The sequence below is a fragment of the Cricetulus griseus genome, assembly GCF_003668045.3.
Source record: "Cricetulus griseus strain 17A/GY chromosome 1 unlocalized genomic scaffold, alternate assembly CriGri-PICRH-1.0 chr1_1, whole genome shotgun sequence".
NCBI lineage: Eukaryota > Metazoa > Chordata > Mammalia > Rodentia > Cricetidae > Cricetulus > Cricetulus griseus.
Genome location: NW_023276807.1, coordinates 218,016,754 through 218,041,594, shown reverse-complemented (window position 1 = coordinate 218,041,594; position 24,841 = coordinate 218,016,754). Strand labels below are relative to the sequence as shown.

The 24,841-nt window shown below is 41.5% G+C and overlaps 1 protein-coding gene across 1 annotated transcript; it reads left to right on the top strand.

The window, feature by feature from the left end:
* Window positions 1-7,546: 7,546 nt before the first annotated feature.
* Window positions 7,547-13,959, top strand: Defb109b (defensin beta 109B). Its single transcript, XM_027390361.2, has 2 exons — window positions 7,547-7,604; window positions 13,754-13,959. Exons 1-2 carry the CDS (start codon window positions 7,547-7,549, stop codon window positions 13,957-13,959), a joined length of 264 nt encoding a protein of 87 aa, XP_027246162.1.
* The last annotated feature ends 10,882 nt before the right edge of the window (window positions 13,960-24,841 follow it).

Here is a 24,841-nt window from a genome sequence, read left to right as displayed (position 1 = left end):
GTAGAAAAAAGTACACACTGATTTTGAAACCCGGAAAAATACCCCCACACAGTGCAATAATCCCAGAACAGGATGTGTGGTTTCTTTATATCTCAATGAAGTGTCCCCAACTCATTATTATGTGGTCAAGCAGAGGGTGACAAAGTCCATGGGGCTGCCTTTACCAACAGGATGTTCTCTAGTCTGAATGCAATTAAATTGGAAAGAAACGGGGAGGGGGGGGAATGAAGGAGTGCAGAAAACATTGGAAAACCAAACATGTTTCTAAATAATATATGGGCTAAATAAAGAAATTTATAGTGGGAATTAGTTAGTACTTTGAACAGAATGTAAATGAAACCAAAGCATATGAGCTTGCAGAACATATTTGAGTTGAAAAGGGATGTGTATAGCCCTGGATGCCTATTGAGTCAGTGTGAAGAAGGGTGTGTATAGTTCCAGACGCCTTTGTTATACAACAAGGAAGCACAGGCTGCTAGTCTAAGCTGTCCTCAAGAATACCAAGGAAAACAGTAAACCATGTTCAAAGCAGGGGAAAAAGAGAAGGAAACAATAAAGGAAAGAATGAGTGTCAATGGAATACAGAAAAACAGTGAAGCCAAAAGTTGATTCTTTTAAAAGTCCAAACAACAGGTAAAACTAAATACACTGACAGAAAACCTAAAGAAGGGACTCAAATTATGAAAATCAGGACTAAAATGAAGCATAAGACTACAAACTTAGGGAAATGAGAATTCTGAGGGAATGCTAAGGACAACAATGGCCCAAATAGAAGCAACAGACACATTCATAGGGAGCAAGTGAATAGAAAATATAGGTAGACCTACAAAAATAGAGTAAATAATACTAGTAGTAGTGTTTTGAAGCACATTTGGATATTTTAAAGACATTTTAATGTGTATTTTTAAACAACAGGGTTGAGTGAAAGGACAGTGTTCAGGAAGAGCGTCTGGAAGTGTTCCAAATGTTAGACCTATGGCATCTTTAGAGATGAGTGGCCTCACTAACAACGTGGGAAAGAAGCTGTTGTGTTCTCATGGACAGGAAGCGCAGGTGTCGGGTGTCTGCTCTTCGTTGAACCCACGGCCTGCCTACACTGATGACCTTTAGTCCCCATCAGCTGCTTGAGGTTTGGACTAAACTTTCGAGTGTCTAGTTCTTCCGGATGTGAGCACGGGACAGAATGTTCCCAAATCTTATCCTAAAGCACACAGACTGCTTTGCATCAAAGTCCCAGAAAAGGAAAGATACTCCTGGGGGGGGGGCATTCCAAAATCCCTCTAGGAACCTGGGGGCAAAGCCACACCTCTCTTGGGTAAAGTTTATTCTTCTTTCAGAAGTTTTTTGTTGTTTTGTTCCTAAAGTATGTTTTAGCTGTACAAAATAATGGTAGGAAATCTATGCAAAAAAAAAAAAGGGGGGGGGCTTGGCTCACATTCGCTACCCCTGCTCTCCCCTCTCATCGACCCAGCTCTCTTTCTTTTTCATAACAGGCCCTTTTGTATCTCCAAGTCTTTATTTATTTATTTATTTATTTAAACCTAGTTGTTCTTTAAATGACTTATCATTTGTTATTTTATTGTGTGTGTGTGCATCTGTTTATGTGCATGTGGGGGCCAGAGAATGTCAGATTACCGGAAGCTGGAGTTACAGCCATTCGGTATAAGTTCTAGGAACTAAACTGGAGTCCTTTGCAAGAGTAGCAAGTGCTCCGAACTGTTGAGCCATCTCTCCAGCTTCTAACCTGGTTATTCTTTAAAAGTCATGTGAAAGAATACAAGGGTATCATTATCTTCCTGAGTTTGGCTTGTCTCACCCAACACTACCGTCTCAAGTTCCATCATTTTCCTTCAAATGACACGATTTCATTCTTCCTTATGGCTGGTAACACGGCACTGTCTCTATAAGCCACACTTTCTTTATACGTCCTTCCACTGATAGACATTGCATTAGTTACTTTCCCATTGCTGTGATAACACACCATAAGCAGAAGCAACTGATCTATAGAAGGAAGAGTCCTAGAGACACAAAAATACACCTCCACTGTGGGGAGGCAGAGCAGCAAGCCTCATAGCAGCAGCAAGAGCAAGAGTTTGAGTGCTCACATCATCAGTTGTAAGCACTGGATGCAGGGACAGTGAATTGCAAGTGGCCCAAGGCTTTAAAACTTTCAAAGTTCACTCCCCAGTAAAACACTTATTCGAGTAGAGCTATATTTCCTACTCCCCCACGCCCACCCCAAACAGTGCCACCAACTAGGGGCAAAGTGTTCAAACACCTAGACCTAATGGGGACATTTCTCTTTCAAACCACCACAGACACCTAGGCATGCTCCTTGGCCAGCATGAAGAGTGTATGATAGACATATGTATGCAGGCATCAACAGCAGATGCTAATGCTGAATCCCCTTGGCACACACCCAGGGATGCTACAACTGGATCATGTGGTAATTCTATTTTTGGCTTTTTGAGGGCCCTCTATGTTGATATCCATCACAGCTATACTAATTTAAATTCTTAGCAATTGTCTCTGAACACTCGTCCCTGCCCCACCCTTGAATCCCCTCTAATACTGCTTTTTTAATTGTCGTGCTTGTTTTGTTGTTGATGCCGTTCTGACTGGAGTAAAAAGAATGTCAGTGTAGTTTCAATTGGTATTTTCCTGATGGCTAAAGACATTGAATGTTTCTTCTCATAGTGATTGGGCATAGTCAACTGCTTTGAGAAGTGTCTACCCAGTTCTTGTGTTCATTTTTAGTGGTTGGCTTGTTTCTTCTTTTGGTGTTACCTTTATGCATTCTTTATATATTCCAGTTATTAATCTTCTGATGGATGAGTTGCTGGCAAGGATTATTGCCCACCCTGCATATTGTTTCTATTTTAATTGAAAATAAATTTTAAATTATTATTATCTTTTGCAGGAGTTGGTTCTTTTCTTCCATCCTGTGGGGCCTGCGTGTTGTCAGGCTTGGTGGCAAGCACCTTTACTTGCTGAGACATCCCACCAGCCTCAAGGTTTTTCTTCACTTTAGAGATGGATTTCTTTGCTATGCAGAAGGTTTGATGCAGGTTCATTTGTCAGTTCCTAACATTTCCTTATTAGTGTCCTATTTAGACGTATGCCTTTTTCTATGCCAATATCATGAGTATTTATCCACACTTTTTTTTTTTAATTTCAGAAATGGCATGTGTTACATTGAGGCCTTTGAGCCACTTAGAGTTGACTTTGTATACACGAGGCAAGCATCTGGTTTTGCTCTTCAGCATCTGGAGAACCTGTTGTCCTATGTGTGGCCTTGCTTATGGGTCTTTTATTTTAGTATGTTTCCTTTGTCTACATGTCTACTTTGTACAGTGTTTTATAATTTTCTTTGTATTGATATATCATCTCCCTGGTTAGATTTACTCATAACTATTTTTCCGGGGGGTGGAGGGGTGGGGTGGGGGGGTTAGGGGTGTGACCCTTAATGTGATAATCATCTTAATTCTTTCCCAGAAAATTCATATGCAGGGAAAAAGCTATTCATTTTGTATCCTATTTTTGTATCCTATTTGCTGAATTATTATTTCTATTTTGTTTATCTACTTATCTAGTGTATGTGTGCATGTGCACATGTAGGCTCCATCGTACCACAGTGATATGTGGAGTTCAGAGGACAACTTGTAGTTGTCTGTTCTCCCCTTCCACCATGTGTGGCCCAGGAATTCAACGCAGGTCATCAGGCTTGGCAGCAGGCACCTTTAATTGCTAAACCATTTTGTTGGCTCTTTTTCTAAGACGCCAAGGAAACAGTACATCATTCATTTGATATCTCTTTGTCTTATAAATTCAGACACTCATATCTATAAACCTTCCTCTTAGGACTGTTTTCACTATCTCTCATAGGTCCATGGTATATTACATTACCATTTTCCTTTGATCCTGGAAAGTGTTTTTTCTTTTTTTCCTTTCTTTTCCTTTTTTTAATTTAGAAACATTCATTTTACATATCAATCCCCCAGTTCCCTCTCCTTCCCATCCTCCCATGCTCCCTAACATTCTCCCCAACCCACCCCTCCACCCTCTCACCAAGGACAGTGAGACCTTCCATGGGGGGATCATCAAAGTCTGTCACAGCATTTGGGGGAGGGCCTAGACCCTCCTCTGTGTATCTGGGCTGAAATAGAATCCCTCCGTGGGGAATGGACTCCCACAGTGCTTAGCTGTGTATCTCTGCCTCTGTTTCCATCAGCTACTGGATAAAAGCTCTAGGATGCCATTTAGGGTAGCCATCATTCTCATTATAGGGGAAGGGCATTTAAGGTAGCCTCTCCACTATTACTTAGGTTCCTAGTTGGGCTCATCCTTGTGGATCTCTTCACAATTCCCTAGTGTCAGATTACTCTAAACCTATAGTGGCTCCCTCTATTGGTGTGTCTCCTTTCTTGTTCTCCTCTATTCCTCTCCCCACTCAATCTTCCTTCTCCCTCATGTCCTCCTCCCCTTCCTCTTCTCCCCTCCTCAGCCCTCTGTCTGATGTGGGGTTGGTGAAGATCTTTTCCCATTCTGTGGGCTGCTGGTTTATCTTGTTGAGTGTGTCCTTTGCCTTACAGAAGCTTCTCAGTTTCAGGAGGTCTCATTTATTAATTGTCGACCTCAGTGTCTGTGCTACTGGTGTTATGTTCAGAAAGCGGTCTCCTGTACCAATTCGTTCAAGGGTACCTCCCACTTTCTCTTCTAAGAGCTTCAGTGTGGCTGGATTTATGTTGAGGTCTCTGATCCATTTGGACTTAAGTTTGAGCATGGTAACAGATATGGATCTATCTGCAATTTTTTACATGTCCGCATCCATATCCTTGAAACTTTTAATTCTCTCATTTTTTCTTCAGTGACACTGCTCAAGGGTGTGATTGTAATTCCCCATGTGCTAAAAAAAAATCTGTAATTTTCTCTTGCTGTGTATTTTTAGTTTAATTCAGTTACAATTCAATAAAATGCAAGAAATTATGCCATTTTTTGGTATTTGTTCAGATCTGATTCATGATTGAAGACATGATCTGTTTTGGGGGAAAGTTCCATGAGCTGAAAAAAAAAATGTGTATTCCGGGACTATTGAATGGGCTATTTTGTGGATGTCTAAGTCCTTTTAATATAGCGTTTAACTCCAGGGTTCCCTGCTAATTTTTTTTGTTTGTTTGTTTGGATGCCCATCCATTTATGAAGGAGGGGCGTTAAAATCACTTGCTAGTATTGTGCTGAGCCCATTTCTTGATTTATACCCAGTGTTATATTTTTATAAAATTGTGTAGTCTGACATCATTTGTATATATGTTTTAGATGTGCATGTGCACACACACGCGCACACACACACACACACACACACACACACACACACACACACAGTCATACCTTCTTGGTCTATTGTTCTTTCTAGCAATATGTGATGACTGTCAATTGTCTCTCTGACTGAGTTTGCCTTGAAGCCTGCTGTATCAGCTATGAATATGGTTCCTCCTGCTTGATTTTGTCTTCTGTTCACCTGGATACAATTTTCTATTCTTTCCATATTCAGTCTGAAAATAATAGCTTAACCAGTCAAGTGAGTTTCTTACAAGCAGCAAGTTGAGATTTATTTATTTATTTTAAAAATCAAATCAACCATTTTACATCTTTCAATTAGAGAATTAAGACCATTTATATTCAAGGTTATTTTTTAAAAGGCATGTACTAGTTTCTGCTGTTTTTAAGTCTTTTTTATTTTTCTAGTTGTGTTCATTTCTTTTTTCCTTCATTCATCTTGGAGGTCTGGTGTTTTACTCTGTTACTTATGGCTTCTTCTCATTTGCTTGAGTATTCTTCTAGTGATATTCTTTATCATGCTCTCATGGTGGCATTTGTCTTATTTTTCTTTGGGGTCTAGGTTTCTCCAAGTAGTTTATGTGATACTAGTCTAGTGCTTATACATGTCTTATTTTGTGATTATTTTGGGCAAGTCTTTCCTTCTTGTTCAATTTTGAAGGCTACCTTTGCAGGATATAGTATTTTAGTTAGGCCGTCATCTCCTAGCAGGACCTGAAGCATATCATTCTATGTCCTGTGTCCTCTTGAGTTGTATAACTCCTTGTGAGAAACTGGGTTCTGTTTATCATCAGTTTGTCTTTATGTGTGACTTGGATTTTCTTCCTTGCAGCTTTAAATGTTCTCCTTTATCCTGAGTTTTTGGTATTTTAACTCTAATGCATTCAGTTTTTTGGCATTTTTAAGGCATGTCTCATTGGACTCGAAAAGCCTCCTGTATCTGGATGTCTATTGGAAAATATCTTGTTAGCTTTTAAGGTTTTGAACAACTATAAAAAGTTGTTAATTTTAGTTCATGTGCAGGTTTTGTATGGGTATAAAGCTTTCTATTTAGGTATATTTCAAGGATTAACATGGTAAAGGTAAATTTTGCTAATCATTTTTACTCAGTGACAAAATTGTACTGGTGTCCTATAAGGAGTTATGCTCCTGTTTCTTCACACCATTTCTAATATCCAATAGGGGTGGTATTACAGGTTTGGGCCATTTGGTCTGTAATGGGATTTTACTTTAATATTCACAATTATAATAAAATATGATGTTGAGTGAGTTTTCTTTTCCTTTTCTTTTTAGCACATTTGCCTACTGCCCATCTCTGGCAAAATTCTTGTTCATTCTTTTGATCTAATTTTGTGTTGCTCTCTTATCAAGTTTTAGGCATTGTTTGTATATCTTGAATACCGGAACTTTATTAAATATTTTATAAAGGCTTTTCTCTGACTATCCTTTCTCTCTACATCATCTTAAGAGTGTCCTTCACATAAGAAAAGCTGTTAATTTTAATGAAGTCTATGTTGTCAGTTCTATTTTTATAAGTTATGCTTTTGAAATTTCATGTTTTAAAAAGTTAATGCTAAATCTTAGGTAAACTAGATATTTTCCAACATTATCTTCTAGGCATCACACCACTCTGTGTTTTACATTGAGCAATACCATCAATCTTAACTTAATTTTTGTGACAGTTATAAGATTGTATTTAGATACATAGTTCTAAATGTAGGTTCCAAGTTTTGCTATAACATTATTTGTTGAGAAGTTGATTTTCCCCCACTGAGTAATTTTTGGTTTTTTGTCAAAAAAAAAAAAACAACAATTTTTTTGTGTAAGTCTAATTCTAGGACTTTAATATTCTTTTATTGATGTATTGATTTACTATTTTGAAATCTATCTTGATTATTGTGAGTTTATATTACAGTAAGTATTGAAGTTGGTTATTGTTTGGTTTTTGAATTTGTTCTTTCCCTCAACAATTGTATTGGCTATTTTGGGTCCACTGCTTTTTCATCCTTCGAGTTACTGCCACGTTTATGTCCTCTTGTGTGTCTGAAGATTTCATGTGGGAGGATAAGTTATTCTCTTTTGGTTAGGCTCTGCTAGCCAAGGACAAACCACAGTCCTGGGACCATCATAAAAAGCTCTGGACCTGCCATAGTCCAAGTCTCCAGACTCCAACAGGTCTCTATATCTTCACATCTCAGACCCTTCAGCCATGAGATTCCATCTGCTTCTCCATATTCTCCTCTTCCTTTTGGCCTTCTTACCCCCAGGTAAGTTGGTGACTAATTATAGATGGTGGGGGTCTTCAGTTTAAAAGTCTCTCTGGAAAGTGAGAAATTAATTAACTTCACAAGTTCAGAAACCTAATATCAACAGAGATTATGTCAGAGTAAAATAGACATCCATTGTCATTAACCCAAATGCCAAATGTGGTCAGATTGTACTATATCCTGTTGTTGTGTCTCTGGGTTTCTTGTGAGGCATGGGAATTTCTTTGTAGATACTTAGATCTTCCAGAACACTGGCAGGATGGAATCTCTTCAGGAAGAGGTAATGTTGAATGAGGGTTATAATACCTGGAAATTTAATGGGAAGAGATAAACCTATGAAGTGATTATTATTCCAAAACAAGTGAAAAGTCAGAGTCCCTGTCAGCCAACAGGAAGTTAGCGAGGGAAGTTATTGGCTTTGTGAAATGGGCCAAAATGTAAACCAACAAAAGCCAAAGGAACACACTTTGTAAAAGTTGTTATACATGAAAAATGCTTTGCAAAATTGAGCTGCAGAATGAGAAGAGGGCAACAACTACAAATATTAAGAAAGGCATCAAATTGTAGTGACTTTGTGCATAATAGGCTTATACTTGGTAATTGAAAACATAAGGATGGATGTAAAGAATGACAAATGATTACTGAAATTTAATAGGCTGAGGGTGCATTATGTGTCGTTAGAAAAGATATCATAATAAATTGAAAGACTAAATCAGACTAATAAATACAAGGAACAAAGGAAACAAAAGATCAACAAAACAAAGCAGAACAAAACAAAAAAGGTGTCTATTGAAAGAATAGCATACTTCATAGTAATCTGATAATAATGATCAAGAAAAGATTAAACATACCTAAAATAGCTATTTCACAGATGACTGGGATGATATCACAGTAAACATTCCCACGACTCAAAGAAAAACTCTAAGATTTATTATAAATGTGTGTGATATATTCCATCTCCTTTTGTGTATTTAGCAATCTAAATACGAAATACAGAGTGTTCTTCTAGAACACTGGCAGGAACATCTGTGATGACGTCACTTTCTCAGAAGAGTGTAAAATCAGTGATTTTACATTAATCGTATTCCTACTGGATCATCACCATCAAGATGCAAATATTTTAATGTTTATCTGATCTTAAAAAATAAAAAACTATGTCTTTGCTTCTCCTGTTCCATTTTGTGGAAAATGCTTTAAAATCATGACCTGTGGTCTTGCCCTTGCAAACATTCTTCCCAACCCTCCCACTCTGTAGCTGAAATTCCTTTTGTCTTTACCCACTCATTAAAAAAAAAAAAAAAAGCTTTCTCTTCCTCCCTGCACAAGTCATTAATAATCACCAGGCTGTTGGCCCAAGTAGCTACTCATCATTGTTTACTTTGCCTGTTAGCAGACTTTGCCAAAGCCAGCCCCTCCTCTCCTTATAATGTGCCACATTCCCCCCAAATACTACAGGATGGAAGTTTCACTTAATTTTCAGTCTACCTCATTGATGGCTCCTCCTCCGTTTCTGCCACTGCTTCCTCATTTCTGGTGATTCCTCCTGGAGGGGAGCACCAGGGCTCCGTTCCCGATCCTTTTCTCTAGTCTGCACCCCCTCAATTGTTAAGGGACTTAGCGAGTCTCATTCCCTTTAAAGTCTCCCTTGGACTTTTCTTTGGAACCCCAGTTTTGGAACAAATGATCCAATGGCACGTCTGATATCTCTATTTAGATGTTTGATTTCAAAATTAACATGTCTAAAATAGAACTCATGATTTTTTTTCTCATATTCCTTTATGAGTAGTTTCTGCCACCAGACTGCTTGTGGCCGCCATGCCAGATGGACTTCTTGAACCTCCACCAGTCATCAGGGATTCTCCACTGCTGTACTTCAAAGGGGCTCTGTTGGAGTTCCCGTCTCTCACTCCATTTGGGGGTATTAGGTGCCTCATACCCACAGTGCGTCTTGTCTTCTGCCTTGTCATCAAACCTTATCAGTCTGTCTACATGTGTATTTGTAACTAAAGAGAGAGAGGAGATTCCCCTCAGCCCCTGTGATCCCTTTACAGGGATGGAGGTTGTGATCTGAGACTCCAAGGAAGGTCTTTTTTTTTTTTTTTTTTTTTTTTTTTTTGGTTTTTCGAGACAGGGTTTCCCTGTGTAGCTTTGGAGCTTATCCTGGCACTCCCTCTGGAGACCGGGCTGGCCTCGAACTCACAGAGCTCTGCCTGCCTCTGCCTCCGGAGTGTTGGGATTAAAGGCGTGAGCCACCAACACCCGGCTTCCAAGGAAGGTCTTAATAGTCTCCAAAGAAGACCTCAAATTGGAATATCCCCTGCAAGCCCACCATATGAAGGGAGTTGCCCTATGAATCTTAATAAATACTCTTTAGAGCAGTGGTTCTCAGCCTTTACTGCTCTGACTCTTTAATACAGTTCCTCATGTGGTGACTCCCAGTCATAAAATTAGTTTTGTAGTAGAGCAGTGGTGGCCTTTAATCCCAGCACTCAGGAGGCAGTGACGGGTGGATCTCTGTGAGTTCAACCCCAGCCTGGTCTATAGAGTGAGTTCCAGGACCACCAAAGCTCACAGAGAAACCCTGTCTTTAAAAAACAAAACTACACACACACACACACAGAGAGAGACATACAAACACACACACACACACACACACACACACACACACACACACACACACGTATGTGTATTTGCTACTTCATAACTGTAATTTTGATACTGTTATTAATCATAATGTAAATATCTGTGTTTTCTGATGGCCTTAGGCAACCCCTATGAAATGGGCGTTTGACTCCCAAAGGGGTCAGGACCCATGGATTGAGAACCACTTCTCTAGAAGGTCATAAAAAAGAGGGAGTCAGATTGTGACTGAGACCCTGGAGATGCTAAAAAATAAAAACAAATCAACAACAATAAAAAAGCATCGCCTTCTACCTACAGATGTTGGTTTGAAATTTAGAACTCTCTCCTCATTATCTGCCAATGGCAGCTGCTTCTTTCTCCTGCCACTCAGCCACACATGCAAACATCTGCCGGTCTCTTCCCTTTAGCTCAGTTAGCCTTCACTAAGTCCCCAGCTCCGCAGTGAGCTCTAAACCCCAGGGTCTATTTTACAAGCACTATTCAACTTGTGCTCTTTCTTAAGAAAAGAACATTTGCTTTTGTAACTCTTTATATTCCAGTCTGAGTAGCATTTATTTCTGCTCCTTCAAGATCTACAAATGGTGAAGAACACTTATTAATATAATCAATTTAGCACAGAATTTGAACTTGGCTCTGAAATCCATCTACATTGCATTGTTTCCTCCTGGAACAGCCTTTAGTGTTTTCTTTCTTGCAGATGTCTTGGTAAAACATTTCAATGTTGTTAAAAGATTTATTTATTTTAATTTTATATGTCTGAGTGTTTTGCCTGCATTTATGTCTAAACACCATGGGCATGCAAAGCCAGAAGAGGGCATTGAATCCTCTGGAACTGGAGTCACGGATGGTTATGAGCCACCATGTGGGTGCTGGGAACCTATTCTAGGTCCTTGGAAAAAGCAGCCAGTGCTCTTAATGCTGATCCATCTTTCCATGTTTCTACTTAATTCTTCTCTTGGAAGGCAGGTTTTCTGATAACCCAATTCTACAACAATAGATAGACACTTTTATTGACATTTCTTTTACAAGCACACTTGTATTTACCTTCCTTTTTTCCCGTTTCAGTGATGCAAATTGTGTCTCAGAGGATTTGCTATCTTATATTTATTTTTTTCATGTTGCCAATTAACTGGCGTTTTGTATAGTATCTCCTAAAGTATCTTCTTGATTTCCTGGGTTGTGCTTCTACATGACTTACCATTGAAAATCCCTGTAAATGTTGACCCTCTTACTCTTTCCTTTTGTGATTTGCTATTGTTGAGTCAGTCTTTGGTTTCAGTGCTGCCTTCCGGGTAAATAATTTAAATATGTCTCTTTCTTCACGAATTCTCCTGTCACCATTGTAGAATTTGTCATTAACATTTTGTTTGCTTTCTCAGCTGTAGTTTCCAATCTTCACACTTGCTTGTTCTTTCTCACATCTATAGTATTTTCCTGTTTTTTTTATACCACCCCTGACATACTAAACACACAGAAAACTGGTAGTATATGACTAAGATACATTAACTACTGAAGTAGATACTGCAGGACTAAATAGGGAGAGAAAAAGCAACTCCTGATTCCTTCTAAGTGTAACAAAACATGAAGAAATTGAAAGACCCGAATTTTAGCTTGGAGGAGTAATTCCATCAAGATGGAGAATAGGAGATAGTGACTTCCATCCCATTCACACACACAAGAGACATGTAACAATTGCTTAACCAAAGTATCCTGTGGAGGCTCAAGGGCCGTCCCAGAGCACAGTAGAGCAACAGGAAAAGAAAACCTGATTATTCACACATAAAGGGTTTCTGTGAGATTGGCATCCAAAGACCCCAAGAGATGGCTATGAGCAAAAAGGAAAGGCAGACGTTATCACTATCCGCCACACTCATGGTCCTCAAGCAGCCTGCTCTGGCATGTTTTGCCATTGAGGTGACCAATAACCAATCCTCCCAGGGATATGGAAACAGAGATGATGCAAACCTTAGCCACCCCTACAAAGAAGTAAGTACCATTGTTTTACTCTGAAACTGGAGCTACCAACTCTCCTAACTAGAATCATGTCTTTGATTATCAAAGTTGCAAATATTCCAACAGGGCCCAACACCAGAACCTCGCTCTCTTTCCTACTACCTCTACTCACTCCTCAAATACTAGGCCATCCGTATTTTGAACCACTTTCACAAGCAGAATTCATGAACTAACAGCTCTCTGTCAATGCCTATGCACCAGTTACCAAATCAGTTGCCACAGTGAATTTCACTCATGCACCAGATCATAGAGCCACTGAGGCCATGTACACCAGTGGTCAAAGTCTGCATGAAACGGAAAATCAACAGCCACTGCTCTAAGGAGTTGATTTACAGGCTGAGTCTGGAGCCAAATTCTCTCAGTGTATATCAGTGCTGCAGACACCCACTCCACCACAGAGACAGCCTCACCCGGTGGAAACCATGATTCCACAATTTGAACTGGTAATGTTTGACCTCATGCTGTATGGCATTATATGTGTATATCAATTTTTAAAAGTAGGAAACTTAGCTCAGCATAGACTAGCAAGACAACTGACTACAATGTTTCCCCATGAAACCTTGATTCTGCCCTATCAAAAGGGAAAGAGAGAAAGAAGATAAGAATTAAAAACAGCCAACATTAAGACAACTGCCATAAGCATCAGGAAGGGAGACGAAGTAAGGCAACTACAACATCAGCGATGTGAATCTTCACCCTTGCCGTGGTCCATAAGCCTAAGCACAAGCCGGATCCTATGTTTAATCTCACCCGGCTTTTTCTGACATGTTCCATCCACCCAAGTTTTAGTCTGGGGACTCAGTCTTGCTGTCCTGTGTGCTCTTTGTACTTTCACTTGGATAATTGCTTATTGTTTTCCTGACCTCAGGAAGTGGTCTCTGTCCATCTTACTGGTTCTATCCCCCAGGCTCTGTCTGCTTCATTACTGTATTATTTTGTCTGAAACCTTTGCCACTTTTTGAATCACCTCATTACTCCACTCCATGGTTTGTTGGTTTGGTTTTGGTTTTGGTTTTGGTTTTGGCATGGTTAGATTTCTTGATCAATTGTAACCTCTGTGTAAACAAAAGAAGCTTTGGGCCATTTGTACTGTTCTAGCATTATAAAGAAAAGTGTTTGATGAGTGCATAGCAAGAATTTGTTGACATTCTGCGTCTAGGAGTAAAGCAATGAAGACATGAGTATATTTAGGGAATCTATTTGTCTCTCTTGTTACAGTCAGGTATTTAATGAATTAACTTCTGAAGCATTATCTATACTTTTCATATATTTATATATTTAAGAAAACCAAGGAGCGAGCTATGAATAAGTGAGCTGTTGGGAGAAGGGGAAAGAGGGTGGATGTGGCCAGTGTGGAGGAGGAGCCGCTAAGGGGACCTTTTCCTCACACAGAGAGGTACTCGGCCCACCATTGTTATGTCCTCATGTGCAATGACGCTAATGCTTTGACATCCATACACTGGGATAACTGCTGCCTGGTCTCTTCCCTGCAGTTAGAAGTGGCTTAGGTGCTGCCGAGACTCACTGTATGAATCTGGAGGGCACCTGCAGAAGAGACATTTGCAAAGTAATAGAAGATGAAATCGGTGCTTGCCGAAGACGATGGAAATGCTGCAGGTTCTGGTGGATTCTCGTGCCGATCCCAACACCAGTTATCTTTTCAGACTATCAAGAACCCATCAAGACCAAGGTAAAATAAAAGCATGGAAAAAGCACGAGGAGAGCTTTGTGCCTCTGGAGCAACAGAATCACCACACTGAACACTTGCAGCTCTTTAACCAGATTCTATTCAGTTTGCCAATAAAACTAAATATTGATTTCAAATATGCTCAGATATCACCTATTTATGACATTTCCAAATTTAAGCAAAATATTTAAATGTGAGAAACTCCCTTTGCACTGGAGAAAGGGCTACTCTGTGCTCAGTTTCCCAGGATCCACATGTTGGCTCATAACCATCTCTAACTCCAGTTTCAGGAGATCCAGTACTCTCTTCTGACTTCATAGGTCCCAGACACACACTCGTTATACATACATACATGCAGGCTAGACACAAATAACCATAAAATAAAAATAAGAATAATTTTTTAAAATCCTGTTTCCTGGCTGGGCAGTGGTGGCACACATCTTTAATCCCAGCAATCAGAAGGCAGAGGCAGGTGGATCTCTGTGAATCTGAGGCCAACTTGGGCTACAAAGTGAGTTTCAGGACACCAGGAATAACACAGAGAAACCCTGTCTCATAAAACCAATACATTTTTCAATTAAAAATATTTTTTCCAACTGTAATAGAAACTCAACAGATTAACAACTAGCAACAATGAAGATAAAATTATAAAACAGAGTTAAATCCACACAAACAGAACAGGTAAATTAAAAGACAGGATGCAGGGTTTCCAGACCATATCAGAGTGAAGAGAAAGATCACTGGGGAGAGGGGAGGGGACTGGAGTGAGGTTAGGAGAAAATGATTTGGTATATGCCCCGGCCAGCGGGGTTCTGGTAATTCGTGGGTCCTGGAAGGGGACTAAGCTTGAAAATAAATGGGCGAGAAAATGTTTTTTGTCAAGATCTGTTTATTGAAGTTAAGCAAGGAGTTTTTAAAGAGAAGGGAAGGAGTAAAGAAAGAGGAAGTAAGGGAGGGGAGGAATGGGAGTTAAATGTCCTCAGGCGTGGACAGGTGTCCCGGAACTTTCCTAAGGGGTGGGGTGTTGACTAAATTGCGGGTTTAGCATGGAGGTCGCCAAGCCTCTTGTAAAGGAAACTTTTATATCTGACCAGGGCTGGCTCCTGACAGGTATAAATACATGAAGACTTCAAGTGTATGAGAATTGATTAGAAATACATGAAAGCAAAGAATAAAACAGAGAGGATGGAGGGAGGAGTTGGTTGGAAGGAGAGAGAAAGAGGAAGAGAGAGAGAGGCTGAAAGCTAATAGAAGAGGCTAAAAACTTCCAGCTTCTTTAATCAATAGAAATAATTTTAAATTAATCAATAGAAAAATCAAATTTTTATTGCTTAATTAAAATTTTTAAATTAACTTTTTTTCTTTTTAAATACTTCAAAAGTAAAAGCCCCAACTAACAGTTTGGTGTTTTGCTCCTATGAACAAACGGCACAATTGTTTAGATTATGTCTGCCTTACACTTACCCAGACAAACCATTTCCCACACAAGAACTAACCATCTTGCTGTAAATTCTGGTAAAGTGCTATAGGCACAGGCTGTCAGTACCCCTTCCTGATGCAGCATCTCTCTGACTATACCTCCTCTTGCTCCATCCACCACAAGGTCTTGGTTACCTTAGCTGAATGGCACAGAACCTCAGCTCTAGCTTGGGCTCAGTGCAGGAGGGAATTTGTAAAGGATTGTACATGTCACGTCATGGAGAGTCAGCTAGAGTTAAGATACCAGGTGCGAATCTGGGTGCTAGGAACCAAACGTGGGACCTCTGCAAGAGCAACCAGTTTCTCCAGCCTTCTGCTATTATTTATTTCTATGTGTGTGGGTTATTGCCTGTGGGCATGTCTGTGCATCAAGTGTGCCCAGTGCCTGCAGATGCCAAAAGAGGGAGTTGATCCCCTGGAACTGGAGTTATAGAAGATACCTTAACTCGTGGTGTGGGTGCTGAAAATCAGACCTGGGTTCTTTGGAAGAGTAGCCAGTACTCTTCTTCTTTTTAAAAATTTATTCTATGTATTTTTCACATCGAGTATCTTGATCACATTCATTACCTGTCCCTTTGTATCCACCCTTCACCCCTGCACCCTCCCCCTCCCGAATAAAACAAAATTCAAGAGAAAACAAGGAAGAAAATAAAATAAGAAAAAAAATTAAACGGGGGAAGGAGCTAAAAATCTCGCCATGGAAGCTGCAGTGCGACCCAACAAGTCATGCTGTATACTCCTATGACCACCATACACCTTTCTACTTGCAAGTGTTCATTGCAAAGTCATTGGTCTGGTTCAAGGTCCCTGGTCTTCACTGCACGTTCGATGCTGAGCCCCCACTAGGACTCCTCCTGGACGTCCTGCTAGTGTCCTGTGTTGTGGAGATCCTACGGCTTTGGGTCTGTGGGTCAGGCCCCTTCACAAGCTTCAACAGATAATAGATGGGGTGCCTGTTGGGGCAGACCAAGTCATAACCCTGAGTCTTGGCCTGAGCAGCTGTAGGGTTGGTCTGCCAGGTGGGAAATGGGGACAGCTATCCCATGGTCACTATTTCAGGGCTGGCTCACCAACACCTATGCTAACAGTGCTGACTCGATTAACCTGGGAGCCATTTCTCTAGCTACCCTCTCATGGCTGGCATCCTCAGACATCCCTTCCCCTTTCCTCTCCTACACCCACGTTTTGCCCATTTCCCCTTCATAACATCGTAGCGTCTGTGCCCTGCTCTTCCAGGACGGACATTCTTTAAAGTAAAACTTGAATCCTTTTGCCTTTCTTCACATTGTTTATACAGGGCAAACTTTTCACTCATTGCAATTTATGGCTGAGAAATATACCTATCTAAGGAAAATTATGGAAAACACCTATGAAGTCAATGCTACTACAATATTCAGTAAAAACTTGGATAATATTCAATATCAATTTGTATTCATGACAAAATGGAAGACTGACAGAGTCAAGTAATGGAATTTATTTGGTCAAAAGGCTTGCATTTCAAGTACAATGAATCAAAAAAATCCTTACAATGTGTTCTATACAGCAAGCCCAAGAGAAACTTTTTATAGGAAATATTTATCAAATCTGCGTTTGACAAACAGTCCTGGCTGAGTGGAAATCCTGAATCAAGCAAGAGCATGTGGGAGTTAAGTCTACCCTGCTCAATGATCTCCAGCAGAGGGCACTGCAGACTTCTCCCAAGAACCCGGGAGCTTTCTAGGGTTTAACTTTTTTCAGGACTCTGAACAGTTTCTTCCACATTCAAATTGTCATTCTCGGGCCTCGCGGGCGGGGGCGGGGGGGGGAGGTCAAGCAAGGACACAGCAGACGAATGGAGACCACTTGAAGGGTGAGACACTCTGTCCTGCCTGGTGGGCGAATCCGTTTCTTGCTCCAAGGGTAGAGCGCTAATAAACAGAATGCCCGCCCGTCCTTGTTGTTCTTGGTCTGTCTCCCTGACTACAGAGCTGTGCAGTGTTTATTACCCCCACCTCAACAGACAGGAGCCTGGCGGAACTGCAACAAGGGTAATTCTTCTTGTCAGGACAGTTCATCCCCCCAGTGCTCGCTGTATCTGGACTGGTGAATCTGCGTTTGGCTGGCAGAGTGGCTTCAACTGTCCTGAGATTCAGCACAGGTTTCGGGCTGCTGTGGTCCTGAAGGACTTTCCAGTGGTGTAAGGAGATTTCTTTGGTTGCTGTATCTCCCGTGTGTCCCTGTGGCTCTGCAGTTGCCATCTGAGATCTTCTGTTGAGCTTTCTCTGCTGGGCTTTCCCAGCCTGGTGCTTAGGGGCCAAGAGCCTCGCTCACCCCGCCTACAGGCGCAGTGACACTGTCTGTCCTTTTTGAGATCAGTTTGCTGGACATAGAAGAGCACATAGGAAGGCTTCCTCAGGACAGAAGTCACAGCATACACGGACGATGTTAGAATCATCCACCTTATACCACTGGCCATTGCCAGCTTTGATAACACGGAAATAATGTCCTCTGGGACCAGTCCCGCCGACATGGACCATGGCAGCATACAGGCTTACACAAATGGTCTTCTATTAGATTCTGACATATATGGCTGCAGTTCAAGGAACTCAAGGGGCAGAAACTGTGGCGGGTCTAGGGTCCAGGTCTTAAATACCCTGGGGTAGGGTTGGAAGGGGGGCTGAGGCAGAGCCTTCACCTACACAGTATGTGTTCTACAGAATCAAACATTCAGCCGAGATTTAATTCTTCACATAAAAATAAACAAGGGTATCCCTTTCATCACCATATAAATTTGCTTTTGTCAGTAATAAATGGTAAAATATATATCTACCTACATAAAGAATTGCTTTGAAATAAATTTCTTTTGTAAAACGCCCTGGTTGGTTTTTGTCAGTTTGATATAATCTAGAATCACCTTGGAAGAGGAGTATCAATTGAGTGATTGGTGCCATCGCATTTCCTGTGGGGGTGTTTTATTAAATAATGGTTGACATGGGAGGGCCCAGCCCACTGGGGGCAGCGTAGTAGTGCACTGGGAAGATGACCCCCCCCCCAGTAGTATCTAAGTGGTGAGCAAGTCAAGGATAGCAAGCTAGTGAGCAGCACTCCCTCCATGGCTGTTGCTTCCGTTTCTGCCTCTAGGTTCCTCTTCACAACGGTCTGTAGCCTGTGAGGGGAGATAGGAACTCTTTCCTCCCTGGCCAAGTTGCTTTTTGCCATGATCTTTATCACAACCACAGAAAGTTACACTAAGACAGAAATTGGCACCAGAGAGGAAATTAATGCAGAGGCAGACCTGACCGTGTTGTCATGGGAGGACTGTGAAGGATTTTTAGAACTCGGCTTGAAAAGCTGTTGCATGTTCAGAGCTTAATGAGCTCATGTGGGAACTCGGAAGATAAAGCTGGGAGCAGTGAGGACAATAGAGGCCTGGCCGTGAAGTTCCAGAGGGAAATTTGAGAGTCCCTTAAAGAGCCTATTGGGGCCTCTCATGTGATATTTTGAATTGAGGATCTGTGTTCTGAGGCTGAAGAGTCAGCTGTGATTAAGATGAGCCCAGCATCATCGAAGTGAAATCTTCTGGGACTTATTTCCTTACAGTCAGCTTACAGAAGCCGTGGTCCAGAGTGGACAGTGGCTGTCTCTTGCTGGTATCTGAAACTGATAACATGTGAGAGTTCCCCAGGTGGTACTGAATTTGAAGGCTTGAAGGAGTCATGGAGATCAAGTGAGGTGTGGCACTGTGAGAGGCCATTAGTGAAGGTGCAGCCTCAGTTGGTACCCCAGGATTGGAGGGATCATGGAGAGAAGTTAAGACTTGGTACCACATGGCAGGGGCAGAGTCCCTGAAGAGAGTGCAGAAGTTATTGTTTAAGGCTGCAGTGGAAGCTCCAGCATTTTGGAGATGCCAGTACCATAGGACAGCCACAAAGGACAGCAGTAGCTGTGGTGTGGAGGTGGCCTAAGCCTACGACATAAGTTATATGTGCTGATAGAGCCAGAGAGGTGGCGTTGTCTGAGCCCTTTGGTTCCCAGAAGATGATGAGTGAATTCCAGAAGTGGGACATTGAGCTACAGTTCTTTGTATTGTTGTAGTTTTATTTGGCTTTGCTTTAACTGGAGCTTTGCCCTGGTTCTTCCCTATTGGCATAAGAAGTATGTAATTCTTTTTATTTTATTTTATTTTATTTTATTTTATTTTATTTTATAGGAGCCCACAGTTAAGAGACTTAGAATTTTTAGAGACACTTTGGATATTTTTTAAAAGACTGGACCTTTAAAGTATTTCGATTTTTAAAGACTGTGAGAGCTTTAAAAGTTGGAATGCTTTTACTTTGTAGATATTGACATTAATATGAAGCCCTGAAGATAGACGAGAAAGGACAGGCAGGTTTGATGGCAATGAGCTGGCTATGTTAAGTTGACAAAGGGGTCAGTTGTCCTGGTTGGTTTTTTACACAAGCTAATGTTATCTGGAGAGATAATCCTCAATTGAGAAAATGCCATTATTGATGACACTGTGATTGGGACTGATGGGAGAGGGTCCAGGCCACACTGGGAAGTGCCACCCCTGGAAGGGTGGTGCTGAGTGCTATGGGAGGGCAAGCTAAGCGAGCCATGGGGAGCAGCACTCCCCCATTCTCTCTGCTTCAGTTTCTGCCTTGAGGTCTTCTTGACTTCCCTCCACGATGGACTATAAGCCATAAGGAGGAATAGATCCTTTCATCCCCAGGTTACATGTGTTCATGGTGTTTGACGTAGAAGCAGAAAGCAAACTAGGACAACAGTTAATACTTATTCTTGTATGTGGCACATGTACATATGTGTACATGTTTATGCGTGCGTGTGTGTGTGTGTGTGTGTGTGTGTGTGTGTGTGTGTGTGTGTGTGTATGTGTGTGTGTGTGTTCCTGCACTGGAGGTTGATGTAAGGTATCTACCTTATAAAATGTCTTCATGGCTTATTCTCAATAAATGCTTGACTTGCATACCTACTTCTTATACCTCTATACCTGGGGCCATGTATAGACTTCTAATGTGAAAAGGGTCACAAGTGGGCAAGTTTAAGAGGCCCTGCCCTAGGTGACAGCTTCTCCTCATGGGATCTGTAGAAGTTGGATTCCCCCAGCCCTGCCCTGCCCTGCTCTCTTCTCTCCTCTACCCCTTCTTCTGCACTCCCATGGGTCCTGGGGCCTCTACCCAACCCAGATTTCTTCTCTGAACTTCAAGTCTAGATCACAAATACCCCAAACACAGCATGACCAACACTGGCCTTTTGTCTCCCCTCTGTGACCTGCTCCCTCTCTATTTAGCCTTACGGTGGTACCTGGCATCACCCTGTGTGCCCTGCTCACTCATCCTTGATATGTCCCTTTCTGGCCTCACCCACTCCATCAAGGATGCCTTCCAGATACCTCTGAAACTTGCCTTCAGCCTGTCCCAGTCCTTCTGCTCCAATGCTGCCACTCTGGTCTAAAGACCTTGGCCCCCATGATGCTGTGTGCTCTTGGAGGACTCTCTTCCCACTGACTGTCAACAAAGGCTTCTGGACAAAGTGGTAGAGGGACTTCAGACACACACATTTGCTTCATTGCTTCAGTTTGTCTCTTGTTTGGTACAAGTTGACAGTATTTGCTGGTCCTGACCCTGGAACTTCCTGCCCTAAGTGGCTCAACTTCTGCTTTGCTCACTAAGTGGCACTGCCTGGTTAAACCCCTCCTCCCCCATACTCTTTCTCCTTCCTGGCCTTCCATCTGCTTATTTTCACTTCTCTTCTATGACTTAGCTGAAATGTCACCTCACTGTTACATGAGCCACCCTACCCCACTCCCATGTGTTCATAGTGGTTTTCACTATTTCAGCTTGGCCATTGCCTCCCGTGGAGGTGGAGGTTGGCTGCCTGCTGCCTGGTGATGCCTGGTGAGTACTGTGCAGCAGTGAGCCCCTCTTGCTGGCCCTTGATGAAAATTTGTGGAGTGAATGGAACTGGATAAGGGATTGCTGGACCTGGGGGTAAGATGGAAGAACCCCAATTCTTCCTTTACCCACTCCAATCCTATGGCCAGAACCCCCAAAACAAGCTGATATTTCTGGATAGACTTTCTAGTGAGATTTCACTCCACTGGCTTTGAAATCACCTGAGTATAATTTGTAAGGTTAGCACATGGGTGCCCGAGCTCAGCAGATGCTGTTAGTCTGTGCAGCAGTCTGTATTTCTGACTCAACACCAGGATCTATCTGCCCAGGAACAGAAAGACAGCAGTGTTCCCTGGTATACAGCACAAGGTGCAGACTATTTAACCCCTTGGTCAATAACAAAATTGGACTTTAAAAGCTAAGTTAAATTTTTGAATTTTTATTTAAATATTTTTAATTTTAGTGTGTGTATGCGTGAACAAGTACATGCATGAAGGTCAGAGGGCAATTTTTTTTGGAGATTGTCCTCTCCTTCCCTGTGGGATACAGGGATTAAACTCAGGCCATCAGGCTTATGAAACTTCTTCATCTATTGAGCCGCCATCTTGCCAGCTCAAATTTTAATTTTAATTCAAGATGACTTTACAGGTTTTGCTCTCTGTTTTTTATTTGTTTATTTTATCTGTATTTTACTTGCATGTATATTTATGTGAGAGTGTTGGATATCCTGGAACTAGAGTTACAGACAGTTGTGAGCTACTTTATGGGTGTTGGGAATTGAACCTGGGTCCTCTGGAAGAGTAGACAGCACTTTTAACTGCTGAGTCATCTCTCTAGCCCTAAGGGGTTTTTATTTCTAATTAAAAATTTCAAATCACTTTATTTCCTTGCTTGTTTATTAATATATTTGTGTGTGCCTGTGTGCACAAACCATGGTGTGTATGTGGCAGGTCAGAGAACAACTTTTGGGAGTCATTCACTCCTTCTACTTTGTGGGTCCCGGGATGGAACTCAGGTCCCTAGGCAAGTGTTTTTACCCTCTGAGTCATCTCACTATCCTTTTAAATACATGTTCTTCATCTTGTTATACTGGGAGTTAAACTAAAGGCTTTGGGAAAGTTAGAAAAGTGGTTTTTCCACATGATCATCTCACTAGATGCTGAAACAGCCTTTGACAAAAATCCAACACCCATTCATGATAAAGGTCTTGGAGAGATCAGGGATAACAGGAACATACCTAAACATAATAAAATCAATATACAGCAAACCAACATCCAACATCAAACTAAATGGAGAAAAACTCATCGTGATTCCTCTAAAATCAGGAACAAGACAAGGCTGCCCACTCTCCATTATCTCTTCAGTATTGTACTTGAAGTTCCAGCTAGAGAAATAAGACAACAAAAGGAGATCCAGGGGGGATACAAATTAGAAAGGAAGAAGTCAAACTTTTACTATTTGCAGATGATATGATAGTTTATATAAGTGACCAAAAAAAAAAAAAAAAAAAAAAACTCTACCAGGGAGCTCCTACAGCTGATAAACACATTCAGCAAAGTGGCAGGACACCGGTCACGTCAATAAGACAAACCGGCAGCCCACAGAATGGGAAAAGATATTCACCAACCCCACATCTGACAGAGGGCTGATTTCCAAAATATACAAAGAACTCAAGAAACTAGTCACCAAAACACCAAATAATCCAATTAAAAAGTGAGGTACAGAACTAAATAGAGAATTCTCAATAAAGGAATATAAAATGGCTGAAGGACACATAAGAAAGTGCTCAACATCCTTAGCCGTCAGGGAAATGCATATCAAAACAACTCTGAGATACCATCTTGCCCTTATCAGAATGGCTAAAATCAAAAACACCAATGACAGTTTATGTTGGAGAGGATGTGGAGAAAGGGGAACACTCCTCCACTGCTGGTGGGAGTGCAAACTCGTACAGCCAATTTGAAATCAGTATGGAGGTTTCTCTGGAAAATGGGAATCAGGCTACTTCAAGATCCAGCAATTCCACTGGCATATAAAGATGTACATTCATACAATAAGGACATCTGTTCAACTATGTTCATAGCAGCATTATTTGTAATAACCAGAACATGGAAGCAACGTAGATGCCCCTCCACTGAAGAATGGATAAAGAAAATGTAGTACATTTACATGATGGAGTACTACTCAGCAGAAAAAAGCGATGGATTCTTGAAATTCGAAGGCAAATGCATGGAACTAGAAGAAACCATCCTGAGTGAGGTAACCCAGTCACAGAAAGACAAACATGATATGTACTCACTCATATATGAAAATTAGACGTAGAGCAAAGGATTACCAGCCTACAATCCACACCACCAGAGAAGCTAGGAAACAAGGAGGCCCCTAAGAGAGACATACATGGTCCCCCAGAGAAGGGGAAAGGGACAAGATCTACAAGGGGGGATTAGTCGAAAGAGAAGGGGAGAAGCGGAGGGAAGAGGAGGATGTGAGGGAGCAGAAATGGAGTCAGGGGAAGAATAAAGGAGAGAAAGAAAAGAGATACCATAATAGAGGGAGCCATTATAAATTTAAAGAGAAATCTGGCACTAGGGAAATGTCCAGAGATCTACAACAATGACCCCAACCAAGAATCTAAGCAATAGTCTAGAGGCTACCTTAAATGCCCTTCTCCAATAATGAGATTGATGACTACCTTATATGCCATCCTAGAGCTGATGGAAGCAGAAGCAGACACCCACAGCTAAGCACTGAGCCAAATTCCTGGAATCCAGTTGCAGAGAGGGAGGGATGATGAGCAAAGGGGTCAAGACCAGGCTGGAGGAACACACAGAAACAGCTGACCTGCAGAAGGGGGAGCTCATGGACCCCAGACTGATAGCTGGGAAACCAGCACAGGACTGTTCCAGACCCCCTGTATGTGGGTATCAGTTTGGGGGTCTGCGCAATCTATGGGGCCTCTGGTAGTGGAACAATATTTATTCCACACGAATGGACTTTGGGAGCCCATTCCACATAGAGGAATACTCTCTCAGCCTAGATACACAGGGGAGGGCCTAGGCCCTGATCCAAATGATGTGACAGACTTTGAAGATCCTCGTGGAAGGCCTCACCCTCCCTGGGAGGCAAAAAGGGGATGGGATAGGGGGTCAGTAGGGGGCATGGGAGGAGAGGAGGGAGAGGGAACTGGGATTGACATGTAAAACAAGATTGTTTCTAATTTAAATTTAAAAGAGAGAGAGAAAAGAGGAGAAAAAAAAGAAAAGTGGTTTTTACCATTGAGCTGCATCCCAGACACCTGTATGCGTCTTAAGGGAAATGTCAATCAGTTTTCTATGCTATATTTAAAACCTGTCTTAGTTATAGTTACTGTTACTGTAATGAAACTCCATGACCAAGGCAACTTGGGGAGGAAAGGGTTTATTTGGCTTACACTTCCATATCATAGTTGATCATCAAAAAAAAAAAAAAAAAAAAAAAGGTCAGGATAGCTAAACAAGGCTGATTGCTACCTGGAGGCAGAA